Source organism: Neoarius graeffei, chromosome 4 (assembly GCF_027579695.1).
Source record: "Neoarius graeffei isolate fNeoGra1 chromosome 4, fNeoGra1.pri, whole genome shotgun sequence".
Classification (NCBI taxonomy): Eukaryota; Metazoa; Chordata; class Actinopteri; order Siluriformes; family Ariidae; genus Neoarius; species Neoarius graeffei.
In genome coordinates, this window is record NC_083572.1 from 86152127 (window position 1) to 86165055 (window position 12929).

The following is a 12929-nucleotide window of genomic DNA, read 5'->3' on the forward strand; positions in this document are numbered from 1 at the left end:
ACCCTGACGAAAAGTCTAGCATGTCAGATATTTTTTTATATTTTTGATAATTCCTACAACATGTTCCTTGATAGCTTGATTGACAATTTCTTGACCCTCCTCCCCAACGACACGTGAGGACATGAACGATAATTGGTTAAGGTCAAACTTATAGGTGTTGCCAGTGTCTCAACCAAGACACGGCAAGAATTTATGGCGCCATTCTGACATGGTGACCATCATGAAAGACAAAAAATGTCATGTAGTCTGATCCCGATATAATGCAGCTCAGTCATGGCAGCACATCAGCTACGAGAGACACACACACACAGTAACTCCTTTTATAGGATGACTCTCTCTTTGTTTTTGTTTTATTTGAACAACTAATAGACTTATTCGTTTTAATTTATGGATTTCTTTTGGATTGCTAATTACTAAGTTTCTCATTAAATGTGTGTGGTTGTGTGTAATTGAAATAAATAAGCAATTTAAACCTGACCAAATAATCTATATTTTCAAATTTGCAATAATTCATTGTCATGTATGCAGCTTGAAGCTGATCAGTTGAGGTTGACATTAACGAGCTTGCTTACACAAAAACTTACTTTGTTAAACTCAAGAGTTCTTGTAGGACACTTAACAGTTATTTCACGAAATCGAGTCGTACATGAGCTGATAGCTGACGAGGCACGTAGCACCGAGTTGGCTATAAGCCATGTACGATGAGATTGAGTGGAATAACTGTTTTATTTTATCAACATTCACTGGATTTTGAGAAAACAGGGCATTTTTATTTTTTGCAAATTCGATAAATAAAAACTTTATACAGAACGTCTTACAAAATAATTTCCGCTTAGAATGTAAACAAACCAGCGAAATGACAGTTGAAATTTGTGAAAAATGCGATAATAATTCTTGAAAAATAAAAAGATATACATTCTTACCATCAAATACTTTAATTCCATATTTTGTTGCTTTTTTGTATTTTGGGGGTTTTATTTTTGAGTAGAGTTTTTATTTCGTGCTCGGTTGATTCAGCAACACGCTCTGCCATTTTTCTTTTTCTCTACTCATGGTATATGAACTGATATCTAATGGCCCTTTTCCACTACCCTTTTTCAGCTCACTTCAGCCCGACACGGCTCGCGTTTCGACTACCAAAAAACAGCACGACTCAGCTCGCTTCAGCCCTGCTTAGCCCCCAAAACTCGCACGGTTTTGGAGTGGGGCTGAAGCGAGCCAAACCGAGCCGAGTGAGGTTGGGGGCGTGAGCAGACACTCCCCTGTGCACTGATTGGTGAGGAGGAGTGTCCTCACATGCCCACACACGCCCCGCGAGCACGCTGGGATCTGTAAACACCGCAAACCCGGAAGAAGGAGAATTACGAGAATTATGAAGCCTTATGCGCCTCGCCTCATCTATACGCTCTTGCCAGTATCTGTTGGCGTTGTCGGTGACAACAAGCCACAGAACCAAGACCAGCAACACTAACGACTCCATGTCCTCCATGTTTATTGTTTACTATCCGGGTCGTGAGACTACCGCTTAAAAGCTCACTGATGTCACTGTTTGCGCTGCTTAATGACATCACCTGACGTCCACCCACTTTCGCTAACTCCACCCAATGTGTCCACCCACTTCCAGCCAGCACGGTTCAGCGCGGTTGTAGTCAAAATGCAACTCCAACAGCCCCGCTCAGCTCGACTCAGCCCAACTCAGCACGGCACGGCTCAGCCCGACTCAGCCCAACTCAGCACGGCACGGCTCAGCCCGACTCAGCCGCGTTTGTAGTGGAAAAGCGGCATAAGTAGTAGAGTAGCCAATCAGAGCACGCGATTGCTCATATCCAGTGAATATGGATAGAATAAAAATGTTTATTCCAAACTAACTGGATTTTCATGAACACCATATTTCTTGTATAAATGCGCCTGTGAATGATTTACAAATAAAATTATTTCATATCCAGCATGAGGCCCAGTGGCCTGAGATGTCGCCTGCATTCACACGGCTTCATTGCATTTTTCTCCCAGTTTTAGTCATTAGTTAATTCCCCTAAGCAGATCTCTGCTATCGCTCAGGCCAACACATGCTTCCTACAAGAGGAACAAAGTCAGACTCTGTTTTTTTTTTTTTTAAATTTTCTGCAACATCATTGAGCAGCTGAACAAAATTGTAGATTTAATTTAAAATGTTGTTGGCCTTAAAACCGGAGCACTATCAGGTTGTTTCATCACCTCACTCCTTCACTGACTGACTCTTTTCTTTCTCTCCTCTTGCCTTCATCAATCTTGCCCTGGTTGCTCTCTTCCCTCCCTCCCTCTCTCTCTCTCCCCTTCTCCTCTCCCTCTTTCTGTCTTCATCCAGTATGAAAGCTTGCGGTCTCTTTTCACTCGAGCTGTACAGTGCGGGGGAGTAGTGAGGGACCAGATGGGACAAACAACTCGCAGCCAAACCCCCCTCCCGTCCCCATCCTCCTTTTCTCTTCTGCCTCTTCCACATTTGCTCTCTCACTCAGAGGTGCACATGCAGAAAGATGAAGGAAGGATTCAAGCCCAGTTAATCCACCTAAATGCCCTTATCCTTCTAAACCATAGCCAAGAAGCAGAAGTGTGCGTGCGTGCGTGCGCGCGCATGTGAGAGAGTGATGGTTTGTGTGAATTTGCAGAAATTCTTCTGCAGTTACGTTAAAGAAATTCTGCAACATTTCACACCCTAATCTCTATTTATTTCATCTGTAGTGTGTGATAACCAGTGACAGCAGTACGGAGAAAAGAACGGTAAAACTGTTTACTTCAGACTCACCGATAATGGAAAAAAGTCATTGTTAGTGGGAGTCAAAAAACGTTTCAGCAAAACATGCAACCCTTTCATAAATTCTTCAGTCAAGAATATTTTGTAAATCAATGGGACTCATCCTTCAGAGGGAAGAATTTGTGGTTACTTTCAACATTCCAACAGGGCGTGTGTGTGTGTCTCATCTCATCTCATTATCTCTAGCCGCTTTATCCTTCTACAGGGTCGCAGGCAAGCTGGATCCTATCCCAGCTGACTACGGGCGAAAGGCGGGGTACACCCTGGACAAGTCGCCAGGTCATCACAGGGCTGACACATAGACACAGACAACCATTCACACTCACATTCACACCTACGGTCAATTTAGAGTCACCAGTTAACCTAACCTGCATGTCTTTGGACTGTGGGGGAAACCGGAGCACCCGGAGGAAACCCACGCGGACACGGGGAGAACATGCAAACTCCACACAGAAAGGCCCTCGCCGGCCCCGGGGCTCGAACCCAGGACCTTCTTGCTGTGAGGCGACAGCGCTAACCACTACACCACCGTGCCGCCGTGTGTGTGTGTGTAAAAAAGTTATTCTACAAAATAGAGCCATATATGAGCTGATAGCCGATGAGGCGCGTAACAGCAAATTCGATCAATAAAAACTTTATACAAAACGTCTGACAAAATCATTTCAGCTTTGAATGTAAGCTGGCAAAATGACGGTAGCAATTTGTAAAAAATGTGATAATAATAATTCTTGAAAAATAAAAAAAAAGTTCTTAGCATCAAATACTTTTATTCCATATTTTGTTGCTTTTTTTGTATTTTTTGTTTTTTTTCCTTCTTGTTTAGAGTTTTTTGGCAGTTGACAAACCAACTTAAAGGTGCATTACCGCCACCGACTGGGCTGGAGTGTGGAACAGGCGATATTGGCGACAAACAAACAAACAAACAAACAAACAAACAAACAAACAAACATTCTTTTAGCCATTTCTGTTTCTTTTAAATACTTGATAATTTTTTGGGTTCTGTTTTTGAGTAGACGTTTTTTCGTCTTCGGTTGGTTCAGCAACACGCGCCGCCATTTTGTTTTTCTCTACTCACAGTGTATGAGCTGATATCCTAGTAGCAGAATAGCCAATCAGAGCGCATGACTGCTCATATCCAGTGAATGTGGATAGAATAAATCTCATCTCATCTCATTATCTCTAGCCGCTTTATCCTTCTACAGGGTCGCAGGCAAGCTGGAGCCTATCCCAGCTGACTACGGGCGAAAGGCGGAGTACACCCTGGACAAGTCGCCAGGTCGGATAGAATAAATGTTTTATATATATAAAATCTTCAGTATTGGAAAGTTAGAAAGCAGGAAATAACCAGCTGGGCAAAATAATGTACAACGGCATGCTCACTTGTGTGTGAGGGTCCTTATTTCAAATAATTTCCCATCTCTGATGCTAAACAATATCTGGTATTAAAAGTCTGATGATGTCATTTTAATAGATACCGTTAAATACAATATGTTTGTCATGTAATGATAAGTCAAATGTCTGATTCATTTTTAGGAGTCAAACATTAGCTCTCTGTTGTGTTTTTTTTATTTTAATGGAAAATTAAGAATAAAAAAACTTGGTGCCACGCTGTTATAAAAAAAAAAAAATCAAAAACATAGTTATTGTGGTGTGACACGTCCCAGCACAAAGCAGACACACTGTTATTACCCTGACATTGATTACGTTCCAATAACTGCAAGTGCTGAAGTGTTTTGTTCCTCTTATACCACAGCACTTTACCAGTGATTACAGTTTTTATTTTATCAAACAGCAGCATGTCAAATGTTTTTATCCGCTATAGTAATGCTGTGAAATGTCCATGAAACATGCAAGTCACTGTTGTCATTGACATTATAACAGCTATAAACAGTCATTCCTTCACCAGAGTCACCACTGTTCTCTCTTTTGAACTTAATAAGACACAAATTTTAAAGATTTTCCTGTGTCTGAAGATTTAAAGGATCAGCTTTACCTCCGACTGTTAAAGTGCTCACACTAGCTCTCTTCCAACACTGATAAGAAAACCTCACTATATAAGGGATTAGATGATTTTCTTTGTTAAATAACTTTTTGGTTTAAGAATCCTTTTATTTTTAGCCTTAGATGATGTGGTGTGTTGGCCACACAAGATTCTGTAAACTTGCTGTTGCTATAGAAACAACAACGTATCAGAATGAGCACATTAAAATAAACCTGTGATTTGCTTTGCAGCCGGCACTACTATCAGAGCCACTGCTATAGAAAATTAACCAATTTAAAATGACGTGACCAATCAGAATCAATAATTCAATAGTGTTGTGTTTTATGGTTTATTAAGTCAGGACAATAATGTGCTTGCAGTAAGAGGAGGTCTCAGCGGCCAAATTCTTGGATAAAAGTGAGTTTGAAAATCCCACTGCAACAACACATTGTGAGTGTCACATCCAGCGTTACACCACTTCACCCACTTTAACACAGGCGTATTTATTTATGACCATGAAAGTAGCAACTAAGTGCAAATGGGGAAATTAGCTTGTAGACAATATTTCAGAAAAACCACAATACATCATCGCTAAATTACACCTGCAGGTGAATGGATAGGTAGATGGATGGATGAATGGGTAGGCAGGTGGATAGGTGGATAGGTAGATGGGTGGATGGTAGATAGATGGGTGGATAGATGGTAGGTGTATGGATGGATGGGTGGATAGTAGATGGGTGGATGGATGGATGGATGGATGGATGGATGGATAGTAGATGGGATGGATGGATGGATGGATGGATAGTAGATGGATGGGTGAATGGATGGATGGATGGATGGATGGATGGATGGATGGATGGATAGTAGATGGATGGGTGAATGGGAGATGGATGATGCATAGATGGGTAGATGGATGGGTGGGTGAGTGGATAGTAGATGGATGGATGGGTGGATGGTAGGTGGATGGATGAATGGATGAGTGGGCAGATGGATGGATGGATGGATGGATGGATGGATGGATGGATGGATGGATGGATGGGTGAGTGGATAGTTGGATGGTGGATGAGTGGATGGTGGGTGGGTGGATGGTAGATGGGTAGATGGATGGATGGATGTGTGGGTAGGTGGATGGATGGATGGATGGATGGATGGATGGTGGATGGAAGGATGAGTGGGTGGATGGGTAGATGGATGGATGGGTAGAAGGATGGGTGGGTAGATGGATGGATGGGTGGGTAGATGGATGGACGGATGGATGGGTAGATGGACGGATGGATGGTGGATGGATATATAGGTAGATGGTAGATGGGTGGATGGATGGTGGATGGATGGATGGGTGTATGGGTAGATGTATGGATGGGTGGGTAGATGGATGGATGGGTAGATGGATGGATGGGTGGATGGATGGATGGGTGGATAGATGTATAGGTGGATGGATGGGTAGATGGATGTATGGATGGACGGGTGGATGGGTAGATGTATGGATGGGTGGATGGATCAATGGACGGATGGTGGATGGGTGGCTGGTGGCTGGATGGGTAGATGGGTAAATGGATGGGTGGGTGGATGGATGGGTAGATGGATGGATACAAATTTGACAAAAGTGAGAATTCAATATTTATGCCAATACATCAGTCTGGAGATGAACAGAACAAAAATAAAGAAAATAAGAGGGAAAAGAGAGAGATACCCAGTGATAGCAAGTGTTCGACTGTCCTTCTTTTCCCCTTGTGAATGAAGGAAGAGCTCAGTCCCTTCATTCAAAGCCCCATTATTGCCATTTCATCTAATTCTCATTCAACTGTGATCTCTCTAACCGAGTTACCAGCAGTCCCCTTTTCATTTTCCTCTGGGCATGTGCCACCCCCTCCGGCCCCTTCTGTTGCGTGCAATATCCGACAGAAAATAGGCACAGAGCACAGAAGGGAAGGAGAGGCGAGAGAGAGAGAGAGAGAGAGAGAGAGAGAGAGAGAGAAAGAAAGAAAGAAAATCATATATGACATTTAAATGACGTATCAAAGCTAGGCTGTTTTTATTTTACACCAATACCCCATGTTCCTCATCTTCCCAACTGCTCAGGTATTCATGGTTTCATTTCGGTCCTGGCGTTTAGGACAGCTGATGCTTCCTAGTCTCAGATCTTGGTGAAATTACAGGAATATATTCACCAGCCACTTTACTACAACCCCAAATCAGAAAAAGTTGGGATGGTGCCATTATAAATAACCCTTCCAGACATGAACGTAACAACATTGCTGAACTAAGATCTTGGTACAATGTAAAGCGCTCTTAGTTCTCAGAGCAGTTTTGCATTCTCATTTAATACTGTATATAATTACCGGTATATTCACTCAGTACCAACATCGATCGCAAAGCTTTGCTGAGGAAGTTCTCTGCTGGAAAGTGTTGTGTTGCAGTTTTGATTGGGGGATGAGGTTTGGGCTTCTAAAATGTGTAACTTAAGACTCTGTAGTCTTATGGTTTAGTGTTGAACTGGGAGATTCCCATTTGTAATGAACTAGTCACCTGTTGCTGTACTATTGATATCCGTCAGACCACTTTTTTTTTTGCTGGTTTTCTTCTTCTGCAGTTTTCGAGATATTGACCCCAAAAACAACTTCAACTTCTTGTGCCTGAATAGTGTGCAGGTATATGGACTATCTCACAATCAGTGTAAACTTTTCGGGTCTACGGTAGTCCAAAAACCAAATCTCAGATTTTAGTGTTTTTCTGCTGCCAAAAATGACCTTTTGAGATGAAAATGAACGGCACAGAATCTCAGAGCTACAGGTCAGATACTGGGCGTGTTACTTGTGGTGAGAAAACAGCATATACAGTCGTGCATTTCTAAAACTGACCCACTCTTATAGTCCACAAGAGTAAGGGATACAAACTGAAAAACTGTTGAAATGGATGTGATTAGAAGTTCAAATTTTCAAGTTCTGTGCAGCAGTGTTTGTACATGGTGCTAACTATAATAACAACTGAAGTGGTGACGATCCTTGTGGTTTTCCGGAGAGGACACTTTTTGATGGACTTGCATTTCAACCACGTGTGAAGCTCTGCTGCAAATGTATCTCACATTTGTTTCAAGTCCCATTTCTTTACTGAACAACAAGAGAGTCTTCTGCTTCAAAAGAGACAAATATTTTCTTAAAAAATCATTTACAGCCTCATCATATGGTGAGTGTTTTCTGGAGAGGACAGATTTTGATGGACAAAGGATCCTGTCACAGGCACTTAGTTTGCAAAAAAAAATGTAACTTCCACTTAAATATCTTTCTATTGTGAATGAAAGTACAGTCTACGTTCCAAAGTAAAACCTAGTTAGTGGTAAAAAAAATGCAATTCTGACTTTAACCAGTAAAATCTAAATGTAATAATTAAAGTAGAATTAAATGAAATGACCACAAGGTCAAAACTGAGCCTGCATTTGTCTCTTACAGACATATTTATAAGCACTTATATAAGACATTAGATAGATAGATAGATAGATAGATAGATAGATAGATAGATAGATAGATAGATAGATAGATAGATAGATAGATTGATTTATCAAACACAAGATCCACTCAGCTGACGCTGGTTTCCATTGGAGATGTGTATAAACTTATGCAAATAATCTATATCTACATTATTACATTTGTAAAATATACAACTAATATAAAATAAGTAATGTACAATATAGTGAGACAAACATATTATTATGACTAATAATGAATAAAATTTGTATTCCATTTATAATAATATATCTAAATACCAGAAAAGTGTTTCCAATAGTGAATTCTAAATTTCTTAGTAGCCTCAGAGTTTTTAACATCGTCAGGCAGAGAATTACAGAACATGGCAGCTGAAAAAGCAAAAGTCCTGTGTCCTGATTTTGAGTTTATTTTCACAATATGAATATTATTCCTTACTCTTGTGTTATAATTATGGACATCAGAGTTTTTAACAAAAATGTTACATAGGTATTCTGGTAGAAGTCCGTTCATACATTACTGCTGTAGGTAGGGCTGGTGTGTGTCCCTGTAAAATAAGGGATAAGAACCTCCAGCATATACACTATATTGCCAAAAGTATTTGCTCACCTGCCTTGACTCACATATGAGCTTAAGTGACATCCCATTCCTAATCCATAGGGTTCAATATGACGTCAGTCCACCCTTTGCAGCTAGAACAGCTTCAACTCTTCTGGGAAAGCTGTCCACAAGGTTTAGGACTGTGTTTATGGGAATTTTTGACCATTCTTCCAGAAGCGCATTTGTGAGGTCACACACTGATGTTGGATGAGAAGGCCTGGCTCTCAGTCTCCGCTCTAATTCATCCGTTCTATCGGGTTGAGGTCAGGACTCTGTGCAGACCAGTCAAGTTCATCCACACCAGACTCTGTCATCCATGTCTTTATGGACCTTGCTTTGTGCACTGGTGCACAGTCATGTTGGAAGAGGAAGGGGCCAGCTCCAAACTGGAAAACCAGTCTGCATGCCTAGGTGCTTGATTTTATACACCTGTGGCCATGGAAGTGATTGGAACACCTGATTCAGATAATTTGGATGGGTGAGCAAATACTTTTGGCAATATAGTGTGTATATATATATATATATATATATATATATATATATATATATATATATATAGACACACACACACACACAGTGGCATGCAAAAGTTTGGGCGCCCTTGCTGAAAATGTCTGTTACTGTGAATAGTTAAGTGAGCAGATGATGAACTGATCACCAAAAGGCATAAAGGTAAAGACGAGACATTTCTTTACTATTTTCCACAAGATTACATTTTTATTTTCATCATTTACAGGTGTAAAATGCCAAAAAATGAAAAGGACCTGAAGCAAAAATTTGGGCACCTGACATGGTCAGTATTTAGTAACACCCCCTTTGGCAAGTATCACAGCTTGTAAACACTTTTTGTAGCCAGCTAATAATCTTTCAGTTCTTACTTGGGGGATTTTCGCGCATTCATCCTTGCAAAAGGCTTCTTGCATGCACTGCTCTTTTGAGATCGATCCACAGATTTTCAATGATGTTTAGGTCAGGGGACTGTGAGGGCCAGGGCAAAACCTTCAGCTTGCGCCTCTTGAGGTATTCCATTGTAGATTTTGAGGTGTGTTTTGGATCACCGTCTTATTGTAGGACCCATCCTCTTTTTAACTTCAACTTTTTTACAGATGGTGTGATGTTTGCTTCCAGAATTTGCTGGTATTTATTCGAATCCATGCTTCCCTCGACCAATGAAATGTGCCCTGTGCCACTGGCTGCAACACAACCCCAAAGCATGATCGATCCATACCCATGCTTCAGAGTTGGAGAGGTGTTCTTTTCCTGGAATTTGGCACCCTTTTTTCTCCAAACATACCTTTGCACATTGTGACCAAAAAGTTCTATTTTGATTTCATCAGTCCACAGGACTTGTTTCCAAAATGCATCAGGCTTATTTAGATGTTCATTTGCAAACTTCAGACACTGAATTTTGTGGCTAGGACGCAGGAAAGGTTTTCTTCTGATGATTCTCCCATGAAGGTCATATTTGTTCAGGTGTCGCTGCATAGTAGAACAGTGCACCACCACTCCAGGGTCTGCTAAATCTTTCTGAAGGTCTTTTGCAGTCAAACAGGGGTTTTTATTTCCCTTTCTAGCAATCCAACGAGCAGTCCTTTCAGAAAGCTTTCTTCATCTTCCAGACCTCACCTTGATCTCCACTGTTTCTGTTAACTGCCATTTCTTAATAACATTACAACCTGAGGAAACAGCTACCTGAAAACACTTTGCTACGTTCTTGTAGCCTTCTCCTGCTTTGTGAACATCAATTATTTTATTATTCAGAATGCGAGGGAGTTGCTTAGAGAAGCCCATGGCTGTTGATTTTAGGGACAAGTTTGAAGAGTCAGAGAATTTATACAGCTTTGAAATCTGCATCATCTGACCTTTCCTAACGAAGAATTTGAACAAACCACAGCTCAATAAGCTAATTAAGGTCTGGAACCTTGGTAAAAGTTACCTGAGAACTCAAATGTATTGGGGTGCCCAAACTTTCGCATGGTGTTCCTTTTCTTTTTTCACTCTCCAATTGTACAAAACAAAAATAATACACAAATCTTGCAGAAAACGCTGAAAAGAAATGTCTCGTCTTTACCTTTAAATGCCTTTTGGTGATCAGTTCATCTTCTGCTCACTTAACTATTCACAGTAACAGATATTTTCAGCAAGTGCGCCCAAACTTTTGCATGCCACTGTGGTATGTATGTATGTATGTATGTATGTATGTATAAAATTTCCTTTCAGCTGAGGGTGACAGTTTGGGTTTTCTTGAAGTAAAGTGGCTTGGCAAAGTGACTACACCTCACAATAACTTGAATACAATTGCTTGAATTGATCTTGGAATTTGCAGTTGTTTAGAAATGGTTCCAAGAGACATTCTGGAGTTGTGTTTATCTGCAATCCTCTTTCTCAGATCTGCACTGAGCTCCTTGGACTTTCCCATTTTACTGTGTGTTGGTCAATCCAATGAGTGCTGTAAACAAACCCTTTTTATGAAGGTACAGAGAAGTTACTAGCTGTAGCAATCACGATCACTAAAAGGAAGTTAAGAGACCTTGGCCTTGGCAATATAAGAGACATTTTGGAAGTTTTAGTACCTCTGAATTAATAATCTAAATGAGTGTATGTAAATTTTTGACCCTGTATGTATAATTTTGACCCTGTGTTTCAGAAAACCCAAAGAAAATTAAAACTTGTGCACCAAATTCTTGTGGTTTTTTGTTTTGTGTTTTTAATTAAAGATGTATGCTGTACAATCATTCTGCCACAGAAAAAGAACAGTTCAAAAAAATTCCTGAAAGCCCAAATATTGTCAAGGCATTCATATCCAAGATGACATTCATGTCACTGTGTGTAAACTTCTGACCACAACTGTGTTCACACACACACACACTGTACTTAGTTGCAAGAGTTAGTTGGTGTTACTCAAAAAGACAACCATGATTGTGAAACAGCCCGTGTAGCTTTTGGAAGGACGCACTCATTGCCTCATTTCACTGTTGCCCCCCGCCGAATAGAGTTTCAGAATCAAAGTCTTCCACACTTCATCAGTGAGCCACCAAACTTCATTTCACAGCTCAGTCCAACTCATCCAACTTACACATCCATCCATCAATAGCCGCACTCGACTGTTTTGCACTGTGGCACAGTCGCGCTCGCATTTTCTTGCGGAAATGGACTTCTAGTTAGTTTTGACAATAACTCTTTTCTCCAGTCGGTTTCTTCAAACATTTTGAAAAGACTTCATTACTATAGCAGTAGTACAACTATGACAGAAGTTACTGTCGTAACCAATTTATAAACACTATTTGCAAACCATGGTTTTCTTCTGGGGGCAAATAAATAAATAAATAAATAAATAAGGGCGTCAGTGAACTGACTGTACTTGTTGATGTGAATGTGTGTGTGTTGGAGCTTGGGAGTGTAATAGTTACCTGTGAGTATTGCTGATTGTACTGGTTCGTGTATTCGGAGGCGGTGCACTCAGTGCTGTACTGGGTGGTTGGGAGGGAAGCAGGAGGCAGAACCGAGGTATAGGTCCCACTGACTGCCTGGCCTTTAGTGGTGCTGCTACATGGAGCTACACACACACACACACACACACACACACACACACACACACACACACAGATAAACCAAAAACTTCAAAACATTCCCACTACACCCAAAACATTTGTCACTTGTCATCATTATACCTGCCAGCTCCTGGCACTGCAGTAGGAAACACAGCCTTGAGCAGGGATCCATTTGACAGGACAATTATAAACCATAACTCTCTCAGTCAATTCATCTGGGCTTCTTCCCAGGCCATATATTTATTCTGCTCCAGGTCTACACACACCTGAGATGGATAACTGAGCACGGAGAATCAGGACTACTCGGCTCAGGTGTGTTTGGGGTTGGAACAGAATAAAGCTGAAACTTTCTGGCTGGGGATCACTGAGTGTTGGAGCCAAATTTAGTTTCCTTAGTTTAGACTCTTACTTTGGTTAAGATTTACTGGCCTTGGGCCATGGACTTTTATTTTGACACAGCCTTTGGTCACCTGACCAGGTAAAGATGGCTGCCTCCCACTTGGTAGTCAGTCTCATGCTGTGTTCAT

The 12929-nt window shown here is 41.0% G+C and overlaps 1 protein-coding gene across 3 annotated transcripts in view; it reads right to left on the reverse strand.

Moving 5' to 3' along the window:
• Nucleotides 1-12929, reverse strand: part of raver2 (ribonucleoprotein, PTB-binding 2) — a 271860-nt gene that overhangs the window by 21858 nt on the left and 237073 nt on the right. For all 3 annotated transcript variants that reach the window (XM_060919929.1, XM_060919928.1, XM_060919927.1), the window contains one exon: nt 12262-12407. In XM_060919929.1, the coding sequence (XP_060775912.1) occupies nt 12262-12407 (146 nt within the window). The remainder of the gene's footprint in view (nt 1-12261; nt 12408-12929) is intronic.